Source organism: Bos javanicus, chromosome 21, assembly GCF_032452875.1.
Source record: "Bos javanicus breed banteng chromosome 21, ARS-OSU_banteng_1.0, whole genome shotgun sequence".
In the NCBI taxonomy this organism is placed as follows: Eukaryota; Metazoa; Chordata; class Mammalia; order Artiodactyla; family Bovidae; genus Bos; species Bos javanicus.
Window position 1 is genome coordinate 41329890 of NC_083888.1, and position 17821 is coordinate 41347710.

The 17821-nt window shown below is 36.7% G+C and overlaps 1 protein-coding gene across 14 annotated transcripts in view; it reads right to left on the bottom strand.

The window, feature by feature from the left end:
- Positions 1-17821, bottom strand: part of HEATR5A (HEAT repeat containing 5A) — a 97309-nt gene that overhangs the window by 67248 nt on the left and 12240 nt on the right. For 12 of the 14 annotated variants that reach the window (XM_061394092.1, XM_061394080.1, XM_061394082.1 and 9 more), the window contains 9 exons: positions 15526-15711; positions 13796-14007; positions 12763-12871; positions 9477-9626; positions 8640-8814; positions 4141-4301; positions 2642-2897; positions 1897-2052; positions 261-511 (listed from right to left, as the gene is read on the bottom strand). In XM_061394092.1, the coding sequence (XP_061250076.1) occupies positions 261-511; positions 1897-2052; positions 2642-2897; positions 4141-4301; positions 8640-8814; positions 9477-9626; positions 12763-12871; positions 13796-14007; positions 15526-15651 (1596 nt within the window). In that variant the 5' untranslated portion in view covers positions 15652-15711. The remainder of the gene's footprint in view (positions 1-260; positions 512-1896; positions 2053-2641; positions 2898-4140; positions 4302-8639; positions 8815-9476; positions 9627-12762; positions 12872-13795; positions 14008-15525; positions 15712-17821) is intronic. The other 2 variants (XM_061394089.1, XM_061394085.1) reach the window with 1 other exon arrangement.

Here is a 17821-nt window from a genome sequence, read left to right on the forward strand (position 1 = left end):
AAGTATCTTACTAACTGGAGGTATTTCTAACAAAAGGCACTAAAACCAACTCCTGTTTAAGTGTGGATATGATATTTTTAACCATCCCTTCATTTTTCACAGTTATTACCTTAATGATATTTAACACTAAGCAGTACTATAGCTGATAGCTCAGAAACCCATCTTGAATGCCTCTTACAGGGTGACACACAGGAAGACAACGAAGGTTTTTAGGAAACGCTTGAAATATCACTATCATACGTGAAGAATGAAGTCGTTACCTTGCCCTTTCCATGAGGAATTCCTAGAGGACAATGTTTCACAGCTCCAAGCAGAGCTGCCACAGCAAAACTAAAGCCAGTCACTGCTTCAGGTGAAGACTTAAGCACAGTAAGCCTTTCGAGGCAACGATCTAAGAGTGGCGTCAGGTAGGAAGGTAGTGCCACAGCAATGCAGTGTAGACACCACGCGGCTGCTAGTCGAACGGAAATGCTAGGATGAAGAGTAACTGAAATGACATTGTCAAGGATGCCTGCAGGGATGGAATAAACAAACAATGACTCAGCTACAGAAATAAAGATGTCATCAAACAGCCAAAAGAGTAAGCGGCCACATGGATTTAAAATATATTATCTTTATCAAAAGTCAATCAGAATTGTAAAAATTAAGTGATACATAATTATAATTTTTTGTACCTAAGAATTACTTCTACTAATATATCACATGAAAATTGGCTTAAATTAAGTCAGTAGACAAAGCAAAGTTTTATTTCCTAAACAAGCCAATGTTCTGCTTACTTGATCTGAGATCATTAATGTGGTACTAGAAATTAATAACAAAAACATGTTGAGAAGAAATGTCACATCTCGGGTCAGCCTCCTTTTCTTGTAAGTCCTTTCTGGCATATTTATCTATGTAATCAGTATTCTCCCTATCCATCATATTGCTTTTACCTGAGAACAAAATGCTGAACAAAATCAAGGCTTCACTAGGTCCCAGAAGGCTACTAAACCACTATGAAGACAATGAAATGCAAATGCTACCACCAGTAACAAGAAAGTCTGTACTGCTACAGTTCAACATATACCTTCATGATAACGTGTAACAGTTCATGTCGACTGCTACCTTACCAATATATGCCCTACAATAAATTGCATACAAACCAAATATAATGTAAGCTCTAGCCAGCAGGAATTGTGTATCACAGTCAAAGGACAAAAGCCATTAAAGATGATTTTAAATAGTAATTACATAACAAGCCTGTCACAAAAGGCCACACGCTATATGATTCTATTTATATTAAATCTCGTCCAGAACAGACAAATCCAGAGACAGAAAATAGATTAGTGGTTATCAGGGCTGTAGGAGAGGAAATGCGAAATGACAGCTAATGGGTCACTTAGGACTTCTGGGGGTGATGAAAACATTCTGGAATTAGACAGTGGTGGTGTTTGTACCACTTTGTGAGTACGCCAAAACCACTGAACTGTGTACTTTAAACCGGTGAATTTTATAGTATTATCTCTCAATAATTTTCAAAGAGAATGCTTAGAAGACCTTTGAGGAGGTAAATTACATGTACCATATAGAAACTAATACTAACACTTTCACTGCAGATGAAAGATATAAGTTCAGGATTACTTCTCCATTTTTCCATGTTATCTTAAATATCTCCAGAAAGGGGGTTAGAGTAAAGAAGAGACCTAGAGAACAACCTTTATCTACAAAAGCTAAAAGGAAAAAAAAAATCAAATATATACATATTTTATATAATCTTGATTATACATATTTCATAAAATGACCCTAATAAATCTATAATAAATGAGCGATATGAAGGAGCTTTTCTTTCTCAGAGAAAAGTTCTCTAAAAGGAAAAGTGAAAACAAAGTATTCAGACTAGTCACAAGCAACAGATACCTGCACTTGAATCCTGTAACAACGGTGCAGCCGTGGTGCCGAGACTGTGTATGAGATTTCCAAGTTCCTGTAAAGCACACACCAGCATATGCTGGCTGGCAGCTACATCTGCAGAGCCAAGCCGGGTTTCCAAATTACCATCACTCATTACAGCATCTGATAGAAACAGGAAAATTAACTAGGCATCACTGTTTTATTAAAATGTATTACAGGCAATAGGTATCAGGAGTAAAAACATATAAAGGTAAAGAATACCTCCACTTGATATATATGAAATCCTTGAGGCAGTAACTAAAATATTAAAATAAGACTTGCATCTACAGAGAAAGAACTGAACTAATATAACCAATTTAGTTCAAGCAAGCTGATTATAGATGCCTTATCACTCTTCTAGCAAGTGGCCCTGAAAGGGAGAACTCCATAAGCAGAGTGGACTTCGGACAGTAGAAGAACTAAGATGAACTACCTGTTTTAAAGAGAATGTATCTTAACTTGTATAGAAAGACTATGAATTCTAAGGAACTATTAACCACCACCCTCTAAGATCAGGACATCTATGTAACAGTTCTTATCAAGTTAGATAATTTATGTCTCATCTGTCATAGACTGCTCTACTCTGAAAAAACTGACCTGTATTATAAAAGTAGCTTCTTTTGTATTAACATAATTATATACCAGTCCAGCTTTTCAAAGGGACAATTTCTTTAGCACTGTTTTAAAACAGACTGTCTTAGAAGATCCATACCCATAACTTTCTTTAACTTCCAGATAGCCTGGCAAATATCCTTAGCAGCAGCAATTTGAGCCTTTTCTCCAAGAAGGCCTCCAACAGTAGCTCGAAGGATAAATGAAACACAACGGCGACTGCAGACAGCATCAATCTGAGTTTGGGTGGCCTTAGGGTGTGACTGTGAAACCAGGCTTAGGATATGAGAAAGAAAAGCAGCAAAATTTTTCTCTAGCCATGCTCCTCCTAGTGTTGAAATAAACACCACATAAGCCTAAAAAATAGAAATGAGTTTTATCTTCAAAATGAAATAATTTCAATTCTATATCAATGTCTTATCTTCCATGAAATATGCAGAATTTATTAATATTTTTTAGTTTTTCCTCATTTGTGTAGCCACTTTAACTATATAAATATTGTACAATGTTTTGCTTGTTAAGCCAAAATTGAAGTACCTAGTCTTTCAACTGAGATTTCATTTATGCTGCCTGTGTTTTATTTTGGTCAGACTTGCAAGGTTTCAGGACAGCCAACGTAGCTAGCTAATCAGTAAAACATGCCTATGACTTTTCTGAACAAAGCATTCAAGCTCTTTAACATTGTGAAGAAGAAAACTCAAAACAAACAAATAAACACAATGTAAGAATTAACTATGGTCTAATACCATAACTCTAAGAGAATTCAGTTCTAGAAAATGGAAAAGAAAGTTTATAGTGATGAATCACTATCTTTATTTTCATGAATGCTAATGGTTTGCCTTACTCTAGAGATACAGAGAGTAGTTATCTCATGTAATCTGTTTTTTAAAAACAGTTTACAGTTATGCTGGGACATTTTATATTTTCATGAACTCTAATATCATACAGTATAAAACAATGAGGATTATACGTGAATTAAAAAAATATATATGTGTTTGCTTAGACCCACAATGGCATCTAGAAAATACGAAAATTCAAAGAAAGAATGCAAAGACCTCTATATTCTCTTATTCAAAGACCCTTTTCCCAAGGTTTAGCTTTTTAAGTTTTGTTTAGGACCAAGAATTTAAGCCCTTAAGGAAATTACAATTCTGTAATCTTTATTTAAAAGTAGAAACCATATAAGATAGAAATATAATATTGCCCACGCTGAATATTATGTACCTAACAGTTTAAATTTGAACCCTATAAGCACACAAAAACACAATGGAAAACATGTGAAAACACAAGACACATGGAAGCCCAAGGCCTGGAAACAAACAAAAAAATGTTTACCTTTCAAAGGAAATAAACAAGTCTCCCATTATTACGAACTGAAAGTACACTGCAATAGCTTATTTAGCTGGCTTTGTATAAACAGGCTTCTTTTACTTATAATCTAGCTTTTTTATAAAGTATTTGGCCTCACCACATCTATTTATAAACATTAGAGCATAAGTGATGACCTGGCACAGTATCACTTCTGCCTGGAGTCAGATACTAAAACTTTCATCACGGGCAGGTGGGAATTACATTTAGAGACTGGTTTGTGATTCTAACCTGAGTAACTCCAACTCGAACATCCCTACTGACTGAACTGGTTCCTTTCAGCATATCTCCACTGGCTCGAAGAAATCCTGAACTTCCACGTAGAAACCCTGTTCCTAGTAATTCCAGAACTTCCTCCAGTGATACTCTGCGAATGCTCTGACGTGAGGCTGCTATAACAAAGAACAAAACAAAACATGTAATTTTGTTTTACAGACTAAATTTTAATACATAATCTTGAACAGCATGTTAACAGAAAGAAAAATAAAACTAAAAATCCAAACAAAAGGCAGAACTTACAGGACATTACACACAGTAACACATAAAGTTACAAAAGTGTTCAGACAACAAATCATAATGGACTCGGATGTATCAAGTCAATGACATCTTAAAGTCTATGCCACTTTGAGATTATGACCTACTGCTCTCTTGCCCTCAAGTTAAAAGGCTAACAGTCTTCTAAAACAAGGGGAAACATAAATAAACTGCCCTAGTTCTCCAAGAGTGAAAATGCTACAGGGACTTCTCCAGTGGTCCAGTGACTAAGACTCCATGCTCTCAGTGCAGGCGGTCCAAGTTCAATCCCTCGTTAGGGAACTAGATCCCACATGCCGCAACTACGACCTGGCACAGTCAAATAAATAAATAAGTAGAAAACACTACACAACACTTTGAAAATTCTTTTGAAATACTAAAAGGCCAAAAATCATAATTTTACCTTTCTAAATGCTCTACAACTCTTAATGAAACTTATATAAAGTAACCACACCATGTTTTTTAAAAATTCTCAATTGCAAGTGCAACTTTTGTTACATCCTCAGTCTCTAAAGAAATCAAAGCTAGTATTTACTAAAACTTCTCAGTCAATCCTTAGGCTGCAATAATTAAGAGGCTAGCTAGGCAGAACGTTTTAAGTTTGTCTGCAGTTTGACACAGTTGCGTTTCTCCCTGTGAGTATCTCCTTTTAAAAAAAAGAAAAAAAAGCATTTTCACCCTTTCATTCTTCTGAAAAAATGATGGTCACATGCTCTGATCCTCATTATCAACATAAGTCATAGGCAGTGGCAAAATAAACTTATGTTAATCCAAGTCAACATTCAGAAAACTAAGATTATTCAGAAAACTAAATTTCTCAGCCTAAAGATGACACAGATGAAAATCTATACTGGTACATGGAAAGAAACATTAGTGAACAGTACAAAATCCATGCCCTCACAGATCATAAATTCTAGAAAGGAGAGACAAGAATAAATATAACAAATGACAAAGTGTCTATTAATAGTATGTCAGACAGTGATTAAAAGCCACACAAAAAAATACAGATTATCTTTTATATGCAGTGAGTTCTCTGGTAGGAGACAGGACAGGGTGTGAGGATGGTGCAAGAGCAGAAGATATAGGACCTTGTCAATCATTATGATGATGATGTGAGTAAAGTGAGGTGCCAGTGGAGACCCTCAAGCAAAGCAGTAACAGCATCTGTCACTTTGCTTCTGTGCTGAGAGAAGACTACAGAGGGGCAAAGGTGGAAGTAGAAAAAACGAAAACATTAGGAGGATTTAGTAATACAACCAAGAGGTGATGGTAGCTTATAACAGGCTAGATCAAGGTAGTTACAACAGGAGTCTTGGTATACATATTTACATAGTTTTAAAATTTTTTATTAGAAAAAATTTCAAAATCACAAAAAAGCTGCAAGAGTAAAATAAATTCTCATGTACCCTTCTCCTAGCTTCCATATCTTATCACTTTCTCATTTTTGAAGCCTACATATATGGCTAGTTGTAGTTACAGAAAAGCTTTCAATTGCATAAGTAATGCTGTAAGATTTCTCAACACATAATATCAGAAAGAATGTCAGGTTTGATGTCAGTCTGTCCCTATATTGGTGGTATGATCTTTGAATAAATGAATCAGGTGTCTGTCAATCTCACTGACTGTAAAATACCATTTTCCCCTTTATTATCACTATGCCACCTGTGTAGTGATACTTTGCTGCTGCTGCTGCTAAGTCACTTCAGTCGTGTCCGACTGTGCGACCCCATGGACTGCAGCCTACCAGGCTTCTCCATCCCTGGGATTCTCCAGGCAAGAACACTGGAGTGGGTTGCCATTTCCTTCTCCAGTGCGTGAAAGTGAAGTCGCTCAGTCATGTCCAACTCTTAGCGACCCCATGGATTGCAGCCTACCAGGCTCCTCTGTCCATGGGATTTTCCAGGCAAGAGTACTGCAGTGGGGTGCCACTGCCTTCTTCAGTGATACTTTAAGACAGTATAAATAAACTCTAACCCATTTCAGAATGCACTGAAGACTCTTATCTGCATGAACTATTCCTATAATGACTGCAAAAGGTCATTATCTAACATTCATCACTTCTAAACTTTTTGGTTGGCATTCAACTGTAAAAATAGACCTTTCCCTTCTCCTTTATTTACTTATTTTCATTACAGACTCATAGATTCCTTTTTTATTTAACATGTTATAATCTATTTCTAGCATTATTAATTCTAATATTGTTTTGAATTTGACCAGAGGAAGTGTCTTCAGAAAGCTGGCCATTGGACGTCCCTTATTTTTTTGGCACAACAAGATGTCCCAGGCTCATTCTCAGATGAGCCTCAACCATTTGAGCCACTTCTCCATGGAGCCCCAAGTCTAGATGGTTTTAATATTGGTAAGTAGAATAGGTATTGAGTGTGAGAGAGACGATTCAAGGTGACTTTCCAAATTGCTGCTTGAACACCTGCATGGATGAAGCTGTCATCAGCTTAGATTAGCAAGACTGCAACTGCAAGGAGAGCAGGTATATATGTATACATATGGGGGAGGGGAAATCAAACATTCACTTGGGACAAGTCAAAACATCAAACAGACATTCAAACAGAGATGTCAAACAGGCAGGTAGGTATGAGAGTTCAGCATCCAGGAGAGAAGTGTGGGCTAAAGACATAAATCCAGGAACCCCTGATGCACAGACGGTATTTAAGCTAAGAGACTGGCTGGGATCACTAGAGTGAGCCCACGTAAAGAGGAGAAGATCAAGGACAAGGTAATGGGTGTCTTCTTTGAGAAGACAAGGAATCATTAAAGACTGAAAAGGAATTTCTACAGAGGAGGAAAGAAAACCAAGGCAGTATAAGGCCCTAAAAGGCAAGTGAAAAGAGGATGAGAGGAAGATCAACTGAGTTAAATGTTGCTGAAAGCTGACTGCTGCTGTCAAGTAAGACAGCAGAGAACTGCCCACTGGCTTAGCGTGACTAAAAACTAGAATGGAAGCTGCAAAGTTTAGGGGCTTTTAATCTGTTCTGTTCAGTAACACCTCTTACATGCTGAGAATAGTTCATGGCCTGGTATAAATCCTCAATAAATACTTGATTATTTATTGAATAAATGATGAACATGGAAGTCATTGATGACCTTAACAAAAATAGTTTTTGACAGACAACTGGGGAAAAATCTTAAGTGCATTTCAAAGAAGAGAGAAACTAAAAACTGAATATCAAGAACCCTTCTGAGGAACTCTGCTGCAAAGGCAAGAGAAATTGGGCTCCAGTTGGCTGGGAAGACACAAGAAAAAAAAAAAATTATTTTAAAGATGAGAGGGGGGGGGAAATAAAATAAAGATGAGAGGGGGGAGAAAAGCATGTTTTATAGGGAATGAACCAACTGAAAGGGAAAAGTTGATGTAGGAGAGGGGAGACTTCCTACAGCTATGTCCTCAAGCAGGTGAGCAGATGAGCTCTAATACATATTGAACATAAGCCTTTAATAGAAGATAATTCATCTTGATAATAGGGGAAAAGTCTTGATAGTAGTGGAGCACGTGCAGATAGATGCTGGAAGGTGGTAGATTTAGTAGGGGGAGCCTATGGAAGATAGGCCATCAAATGAAAGTAATATAGGAGAAGATGAAGGTATAAAATAGTCAGTTAGGAAAGTGGGACCATGAATAGACAAGGGAAATGAAGATATGAACCTTTAAGTTCTCAAGAAGTAACTTTAAAAGATTCCATAAATCCCTGGCAACTTATCTAAACTGTCCAAATATAGAAAATTTCAAGTATCTGTTGTTTGGAATTATTTACATCATTGCTCCCTTATACCAATCTAGAAGATGGCAAACCAAATGTATGTAATCAGATGCACGCTGCTTAAAAAAAAAATTCTCAAGAATCAGATCTTATTTCTTACTGAGCAACACTCCACAATTAACTTACACCAAAAAAAAAAAAAAAAAAAACAAAGGCCATGATGTAGAGGAAGACAATGACTGAACAAAGCACATTTATTTAAGAGTTCTTTTAAGTTTTTCCTCAAACTTTCACTGAATTGTTTTAATATGAACTCTGAGGACTTCGAATGTTCCCAAGCTAAAATCTGCCTGATATTCTGCCTCTTTTCAGAAGTAATAAGGGGTATAGCAGTAATGCTACGTACGTTTGTTCAAGTCAACAGGGAAAAAGTTATGGAAGACATTATGAAAACAATTACATAAATTTACATAAATTTACCTGTTCCTGGATGTTTAGAAATTATGGCTTTAGCCAACACCGTGCCTAGTAGTTTTGAAACTGAAATCCGCACATCATAATTGGAGCCTTCAAAGGATTTAAAGCATAGTGTGGCCACACTGTCCAGGTCTGTACTCCACATAAAGACGGCCTCATTCTGAAGTTCAAGGAGACACTATTCAATTGGGAAAAAAAGAAATTAATGAAACACAAAATAGAAATGTCAGGTTCAGATATACATAAGTCGAAGAACCTATCAAGAGCTAACAAAAAGAATACACAAATCCAAAGTCTCTAAATAATGACTGCAGGGACAAGTGAATACTTACTAAAAGCCATAAAAATTATGATATATAAAGCAATGTGTCCACAAAGACCCATTTCTAATTCAGCGGGGTATGAAAAAATGTCTTTAGAAGCTATCTGTTGGCTATGAGCAATTATGAGACTAATTCCAACATAAACACTAACTGTCTAACCCACTATGTTAAGAAAGCATGATAAAAACAAAGGTCACTTTCAAACAACACAAACCTTACAGGTAAATTTTACACACCCATAGAGAGGAGGGACAGTGGAATGGAAGGAATACTTAGGAGTCTGACAACTTGACCCCACTTCTGACAATGTGCTGCTAACTACTTTTAAGAACCCTGGGAAATTCACATAACCCTTGCAGCCCTGTTTTCCTCCTATGTTAAAATGAGACAGTCTCACCTCAATACCAAGGTAGCAGCTCTGAGATCATGTAGCGGTTACCAGTGTTTTCACTGGGATTAACTGATTAAGTTGTCTTTATATTAATTTTTACAAATTCTGCTTATCAGACTATTTTACCTTTGCAGCAGCACAACGAACAGCCATGGATCTATCTGTTAAGCAAGATCTAGCAGCTTTATAAACATCCCTGTGGCAAGGGGTAGCAGCAGCTCCCAGTCCATTCAGTATGTTTTGCAGACTCAGCATAATCTCATAACGACCTTGTGACTGTCAAAGAGGAAAAAATTTAAGGATCAGGAATAAAAGTTCACTGTGAAAAACAGCATGAGCATTGAAATTTATCTCACATATTAGAGAAATAGTAGGATTTTTATACAAACTAATCAACCTATTCTGACATTTAAAAACATGAATAATTTCTATTTTACACAGTGTTTACTATTTTTTTATGCTTCCTTTAAAAAAAAGCTTATGTATTTGGGTGCATCAGATCTTCGTTATGGCATGCAGATCTTTCACTGTGATGCAAGGATGCTCTAATTGTGGCACAGGTTCAGTAGTTGAGGCACAAGGGCTTAGCCACTCTGCAGCATATGGGATGTTAGTTCCCTGACCAGGGATCAAACCTGAGTTTCCTGCACTACTAGGCAGATCTTAACCAATGGATCACCAGGGAAGGCCCAGTGTTTACTACTTTAAAGTGCTATTTGTATTAATATATATTATACTTCAGTACAGTACAAATTTCATAGGGTTGACACGCAGATTAAATGAAATTGTATGGAAGTACCAGGCATAAAGCTTGCACGTTGTTAAGCATTCAATAAATGGTTGTTATAAATGAGGTAACATGGTAAGAGTGCATGGTCTGCCACCTACTAGCTACATGTCTTTGGGCAAATCTGTTTCTTTATCTGTTATATGGTTGTTGTGAGGATCAAATGAATTACTACATGTCATTACTGCACATGGTGACCACCGCCATAAAATTAAAAGATGCTTACTCCTTGGAAGAAAAGATGACCAACCTAGACAGCATATTAAAAAGCAAAGACATTACATTGCCAACAAAGTTCCATCTAGTCAAAGCTATGGTTTTTCCAGTAGTCATGTATAAATGTGAGAGTTGGACTATAAAGAAAGCTGAGCGCTGAAGAACTGATGCTTTTGGAGAAGACTCTGTGGTGTTGGAGAAGACTCTTGAGAGTCCCTTGGACTGCAAGGAGATCCAACCAGTCCATCCTAAAGGAAATCAGTCCTGAATATTCATTGGAAGGACTGATGATGAAGATGAAACTCCAATACTTTGGCCACCTCATGAGAAGAACCGAATCATTTGAAAAGAAGTTGATGCTGGTAAAGATTTAAGGTAGGAGGAGAAGGGGACGACAGAGGATGAGATGGTTGGATGGCATCACCAACTCAACGGACATGAGTCTGAGTAAACCCCAGGAGTTGGTGATGGACAGGAGGCCTGGGGTACTGCAGTCCATGGGGTCGCAAAGAGTCAGACATGACTGAATGACTGAACTGAACTACTTAGAACAGTGCCTGACACACAGTAAATGTTCAGAATGTTTTTATCATTTATTGGTGTGAGTAAACTCAAAGTTTAAAGTCTGAATTTAGATTTTAAAAGATCTGGGTGTGAATCCTGGCTCTGAACCTTAGCAACAATGTGACTTTAAGCTGTTCTTACTTATTTCTTCAACTATAAAATGAGGATAAGGAACTTCCCTGGTGGTCCAGTGGTTAAGACTCTGGGCTTCCACTGTCGGGGGCACTGGTTCAATCCCTGGTCTGGGAACTAAGATCCCACATGCTACATACCATGGCCAAAAATAAATAAATAAAAATAAAACGAGGATAAGATGAATCCCATAGAGCCAGTAAATAAGCGCCTGTGGGGAAATCATTCACCATAGTGCCTAGCACGCAGTAAACACTCAAGAAATAGTACCTGTTTGTGTATCTCAGGAAGTTAAGGCTACTACAGGTAAGCTAACATCAATATCATTTTCATAGCAATGTTATTAATTTTTGTTCAAAGGGGCATAATAGTGAGTAATTACAGGTGGACATAGCAAAATGAGTCCAACGGGAAACTTCACTTTTTTTTCAAATACTGCCAGTTTCAAACACTGTCTATCACTATTGGTGTGTATCAAAGGTGGAAATCCCTTCTGATATTTCCAAAACACTGTGGTACTGATAAATCAACTCAATCATAAAGGTTATAAAGTGGAGGAGCAATAAAATACTTAGCAAGAACTTAATATTTTCTGAGACTTATAGAGTAATTCTCTGTTAACCATGAGCCCTAAAAAGTATAGCTTTATCAATGGCGCTAAGAGAAAAAAAAAGTTTAAAGTGGACACACTTCAGTAAAAAAAAGTTTTTACAGACACGTCTTTTTAAATAAAACCATGTTTATGGATGTTAACAATCTCTCCTCCTTAATCATCTTCTTCAATCTTTGTGAAAGCTATTACTGCTGAGAAGTAATCTGCTGAGTTGATTTTCTCACCAGTTTTATACTATGGATTTCACTTCTCTGTAAAGTTCTATAATCAGTTACATTCTTATTGAAATTTGGCATATTTTATATTTGAATTTTCCCATGTTTTATCCTGATATAGTTAAAGAAAGGTGTGTGACAGTCCTGCATTTTTACTAATTTTCTAGACTTCTTCAAAGTAATGTAAGAATAAGAACTAGTGCGATTTTTTTTTAATATTTAAAGGTGCTGAGTTATCCGTAAATATGAGGAACCACAGATTTAAAATTTTTGATATACAAACATACAAATGTTTGAATCTCAAAATGTGATTGGTAAAACTTTAGTTGGCAAAAAATTACAGTATATCTTAGAAGTCTGATAAAGACAAAGGGTGTTTCACAATGGTAAATGATACCAACATATCAGTGAGGCTAAGGCTGAGAATATATTCACCCCTGGCAATTAAAAGGTCATCCAGGTCCTAGTCAAGCTTATGTCCTTCACACTCTTTCCAACCCTGATTTTATTCCTTACTCCCTGCTGATGCTGGTAGAATACTAATCCATCCATCAGGTAGACGGTCATTACCCATTATGTATCTGGACCCTTGGTGGCAAGCACTTGCTCTGGCACTAGTAAGTAGCATGAGATGGAAAAGGTGAAACAAGGAGGAGCAGGACAGGTCTGCCAGAGAAACACCTTAGTGTGTGTCCACTGGAATTTGTCTGAATACACAAAATTTTACTGCATTATTGTTTTTCTAATAAAGATTTAATATACAAAGTACATAGGTGCACTACCTAAAAGTATGTCATTTATGGATATATTTACACATATACTATGTATGCTTGTCACAGATAAGGCTCTTTTATAAGCTCAAGAAACTATAAAATCTGTATTTACCTCTGCACTCTTCATGGCTTTGAGAATATTCCCCACCGTATCAGTAAAGGTGTTACCTAATATTCTACCCAACTTCTTGTACAAGGAACCCAAACACACCACAGCAGCACTGAAACGACATTTCAATTAGAAATCAGTCAAGAATGAAAAAACAGGAAAAAAAGGATCTTAGGACATGCAAAGATGACTACTTAAATTTGTAAAGGACAAATTTCCCAGAATCTACTCCACTGCTAAGTCATAAGGAATGACACTGGAGTATCAAATGATTACATTTTCAATATAAGAATGTTAAAAAGATCTATCTTCAACTAATTTAAATCTCAGCCCAAAGATTCCATTCCTCCAAATTTTTTAATAGAACTGAGCTTCATATGTTAGATAATCAAAGACAGTCTTAAAAGAAAAAGAACAGTGTTCTCATCAAGTCTCAACATTTTATGGAAAAGCATATTCTATCATAAGCTAAAAATTAAATCAATAAAAAAATTTCTATAAAATTAGTACCGTGGAGCCATACATCGTAAACAGCCTTCTCTAAACAACAGGTGATAAAATGAACTGAGTCCTATGGAGAAAGAAACTTAGTTGTTCTTTTAGGATCTTAGAAAAGTATTGTTCTATATATTTACTATTAATCTTCACTACTAAGAACTAATAAACTAAAAGAACATCCAAAACATGAAGAATTTAACGTACTTGTTCCTTAAACACTCAACGGCTAAAATATTAATCAGACGGTTTTGATTCCCAAATCTAAGCTTCACATGTCTAAAATTTTTAAAAGAACTATTTCTCAATGGGAAAATATTAGATCTTTTCAAAAGCTACATATTTTTAAGAAAATGAGGAAAACAATTTGTATTCATTTTTATAATAATTATCAAGTAGTTTAGTTCTTTAAAAAAAATTATTTTACTAAACAGAGTTGATTAACAAGGTTGTGCTAATTTCTACTATACAGCAAAGTTTGAGTTCTTTATAAAAATGATACAACAAAGACCTCTTATATTCAGTTTCAATATTAACTTACAGTTTAGTGGGAAGATAACTTGGAGAATCATCTTTGCTTCGAATAAGATCATTACATTTATCGATTGTCTCATAAACAGAGAACGTGTCTCCAATACTATAAAGAAGGGCTAGATTCTTAGCAAGGAGTTTACGAGTAGGAGGCCCTGGCGAGCTGTTCAGCAAAGACAGGAGCTGTTCCACAAGAGTCTTCTGTTTCTCCCTTACATCACTCTACAAATGAAGTGAACAAAGAAGATTATCATCAATGCAATTACATGTACTTCTATAATATGATTTTGCTTTCATGTAATTAAGAACCAAAAGCCTCTAGGAAAATGAAAAATTATTTTAACTAAATATTACAAATAAGTTGGTGGCATAATTATTACACCTCACAAGCAAGTAGTTCGCTGCATTGCTGGTATCTCCAGAGAATAAATTCTGGACCACAATATACTGGAGTCTGTGAACAAGACAAGGGTTCCATTTTTTCTCTTTCTTCTTAGGTTTGAAATGTAGAACAAATTTATATCTTAACTAGCAATAGCAACCCACTCCAGTACTCCTGCCTGGAAAATCCCATGGGTGGAGGAGCCTGGTAGGCTGCAGTCCATGGGGTCGAGAAGAGTCGGACATGACTGAGCGACTTCACCTTCACTTTTCACTTTCATGGACTGGAGAAGGAAATGGCAACCCACTCCAGTGTTCTTGCCTGGAGAATCCCAGGGACGGGGGAGCCTGGTGGGCTGCCGTCTATGGGGTCGCACAGAGTCGGACATGACTGAAGTGACTTAGCAGCAGCAGCACTTCTTAGTTCTTAAGTCCCTGCCTGATATATATCTGCATCAGCGAACAACCTACAACCAGAGCTGACCTTTTAACAGTTACCTGTTTTACTCAGATTGTTTCCTAGTTTAGCGCAATTTTCTTTCTGCAAGCTTATGCATGTAAATGCCATGCTGTGACTCCATTTTACTTATCTACTCTCTAAAAAAGGAGAACAGAGTATTATCACAGTTGTCATGGTATTCAGATGCTTCCTGAGGCTTCAACTTTCACAATAAAACACTTGTTAATTTAGGCTATGGATCTTTGTCATTTATAAATTCTAAATGCCTCCATGAGTAGTGTCTTTGCAACATTTTTGCATTATGTAAGGTATTGTTATTCTGTGGAATACCTTTATTTTTAGGAGATATAAAGTATTTAGAAATAAAGTAGCAACTCGCATGGCTCTGTAAATCAATTAAACTTGGCAAAATGTAAACAGTTGTTGAATGTAGGTAAAGGATATGAATTAGCTTTCTTCTTTGTAGTACCTATTTTATAAACTTTTAAGAGAAAATATGTTTACTCAAAGACTCCTCAGCTCATATTCCCCTTCAAGAGTCCACCCTTTTAAGTGAAACTCCCATAACATTATTTAGTGCGATACTGTTCCAGGACGTCATGCATATGGAGGGACACAGGTAAGAAGATAACAATGATGAAATTTAACACACTGTGCTCTGGAATTAGTTTTTAATGTATTTGAAAGTAACGTTATAAATATTGGTTAATTTCTTCCTGTTCTTTCAAGCAGAAGAAACCTACTAGTTCATTGTAAAATCTTATTAAGGTCTAACCTTTGAAAGCTAATTTAGGTTATGCTGGACAGAACCAGAAAAGTAAACCAAAGGAATTAAACATTATCTGGCACTTAAAAAAAAACCAAAGACCTTGGAAAACAGTTTTTGCAATGTTACTCACCCTGCTGGTTGCAACCAAGAGTTTCTCCAAATATCTCAACCAATCAAAAATAAACTCTGCCTTCTGAACTTCACCCAGTTGACTGTATGCTTCTTCATTCAGCAATAAGCTATGAGCTAATTCCATTCCTTGCAGAAAAGTCTCCTAGCTGGTCACAATTCTTCTCATTAAACTTTAGTCATATACCTATAATAAAGGAAAATAATATTTTAAAAGAAGAATGAAAAGGAAAGCAATCACAATACTGCAAATCTTCCACAGAAAAGCACAAAGCATAAATAAATGGAGACATCTTTCCTAAAAATTCCCAATAGTAAACTTATTGATACAAAACCCCCTTTTCAGAGAGTAGATAAGCAGAACAGAGTAGGATTGTTGATTTCATATGTCAAAACTTGCCAAACAGGAGACATTTCATTAAAATTTTGAAATTTTTACAGTTAAGATTACTCAAGTGTGAAGACTTTCAGTTTTCTCTGTAACATAAGCACTTTTTTTTTACTAAAATGGCTTGTGAGTATGTATTAACAATTACCAAAGCTTGAGGTCTCCCAGGGCCTTTGCCTCCACACATAACCTGTCATTTATGTGGAGATCCAAGAGAAGGAAATAGCAACCCACTCCAGTATTCTTGCCTGAAAAATCCCATGGACAGAGGAGCCTGGCAGGCTACAGTTCACAGGGTCTCAAAGAGCTGGACATGACTGATCAACTGAGCACCAAGACTTGAGCAAAGGTACTTATTCCCATTAGCATCTATTTCTCCAATCTAATAAAGACACTGCCTGAGGCTAGGAGTTTTTAGGGAAAATCCCATCTCTACCAGTACAGATAGTCTCCCTATCTCTGTGAACCTTGTTGTGAAAGCAAACTCATGTTTTTAAAGGCACTTGGATGGATGCCATTCAAGGACTGTAGAACACAGATCATTATTTGTTATGACCCAGATCCAATACAGCCTTCACTTCTCTCGTAACAAATAATCAATAGAAGAGGTTTTGTTTTTAGATTCATGAGCATCTCCTGGGTATACTCTAGTAACCTTCTAGAATATACACAACATACAAGCATGTGGGTAAAATACATATACACTCACTCATATGCAAATTTACAAGATGGCATTTCTGATTATGGATTTTTTTATTTCTAGGTGCATGCTCAAGTATACAGCAATAAAACAGTATAATGTCTGCAACTCATTTTCAAATGGTTAAGTACATCAATCAGTTAGCCACAAAATATGGCAAAATGTTAACAGATGAATATTGTAGGTAGTACATATGTGAGCGATCATTTTACTATTCCTCAATTTTTCTGTAATTTTTTAAATATTGCAATAAAAAAGTTGGAAAAATTATTTAAGGAGAAAAAATTTTTAAAAACATAAGTTGGCTTAAAAACAAATTACACTACTACTTCCAGGAGTAACAGCTATCATCAAGAACATTAAACAACAGAGAAGGTATCATATACATATAAGGTGGGTACATCTATCCCACGCTGCTGCTGCTGCTGCTAAGTCACTTCAGTCATGTCCGACTCTGTGCGACCCCATAGACGGCAACCCACTAGGCTCCCCCGTCCCTGGGATTCTCCAGGCAAGAACACTGGAGTGGGTTGCCATTTCCTTCCCCAGTGCATGAGAGTGAAAAGTGAAAGTGAAGTCGCCCAGTCGTGTCCGACTCCCAGCGACCCCATGGACTGCAGCCTACCAGGCTCCTCCGTCCATGGGATTTTCCAGGCAAGAGTACTGGAGTGGGGTGCCATTGCCTTCTCCGACATCTATCCCATATTGAAGTATAAAAAGTAACTTTAATACATTATAAATAAACCTATTAAGCTAAACAGAAACATGTAATTCGAAATGCATAGAGATACAAACAGAATGCCACAGGTAATTAAACTAAACCATATACAATACATAACCCATATTCCCCCTAAATAAACCTCAGTCTTTTGCAGAGAAGCCAGTAAGATGTGCACTTCCCAGGTGGCACTAGTGGTAAAGAACCTGTTTGCCAATGCAGGTAGATGTTAGAGACATAGGTTCAATCTCTGGGTTGGGAAGATCCCCTGGAGAAGGGCATGGCAATTCACTCCAGTATTCTTGCCTGGAGAATCCCATGGACAGAGGAGCCTGGTGCGCTATAGTCCACAGGGTCACAAAAAGAGTCGGACAGGACTGAAGCCACTTAGCAAGCATGCACGTGTAGTAAGCAGTATTAGAAAATCAGATGGGAGACATGAGGAAGGCTTTTCTTTCTTTTTTTCTCCTAGAGAGTTTATGGGTATGAAA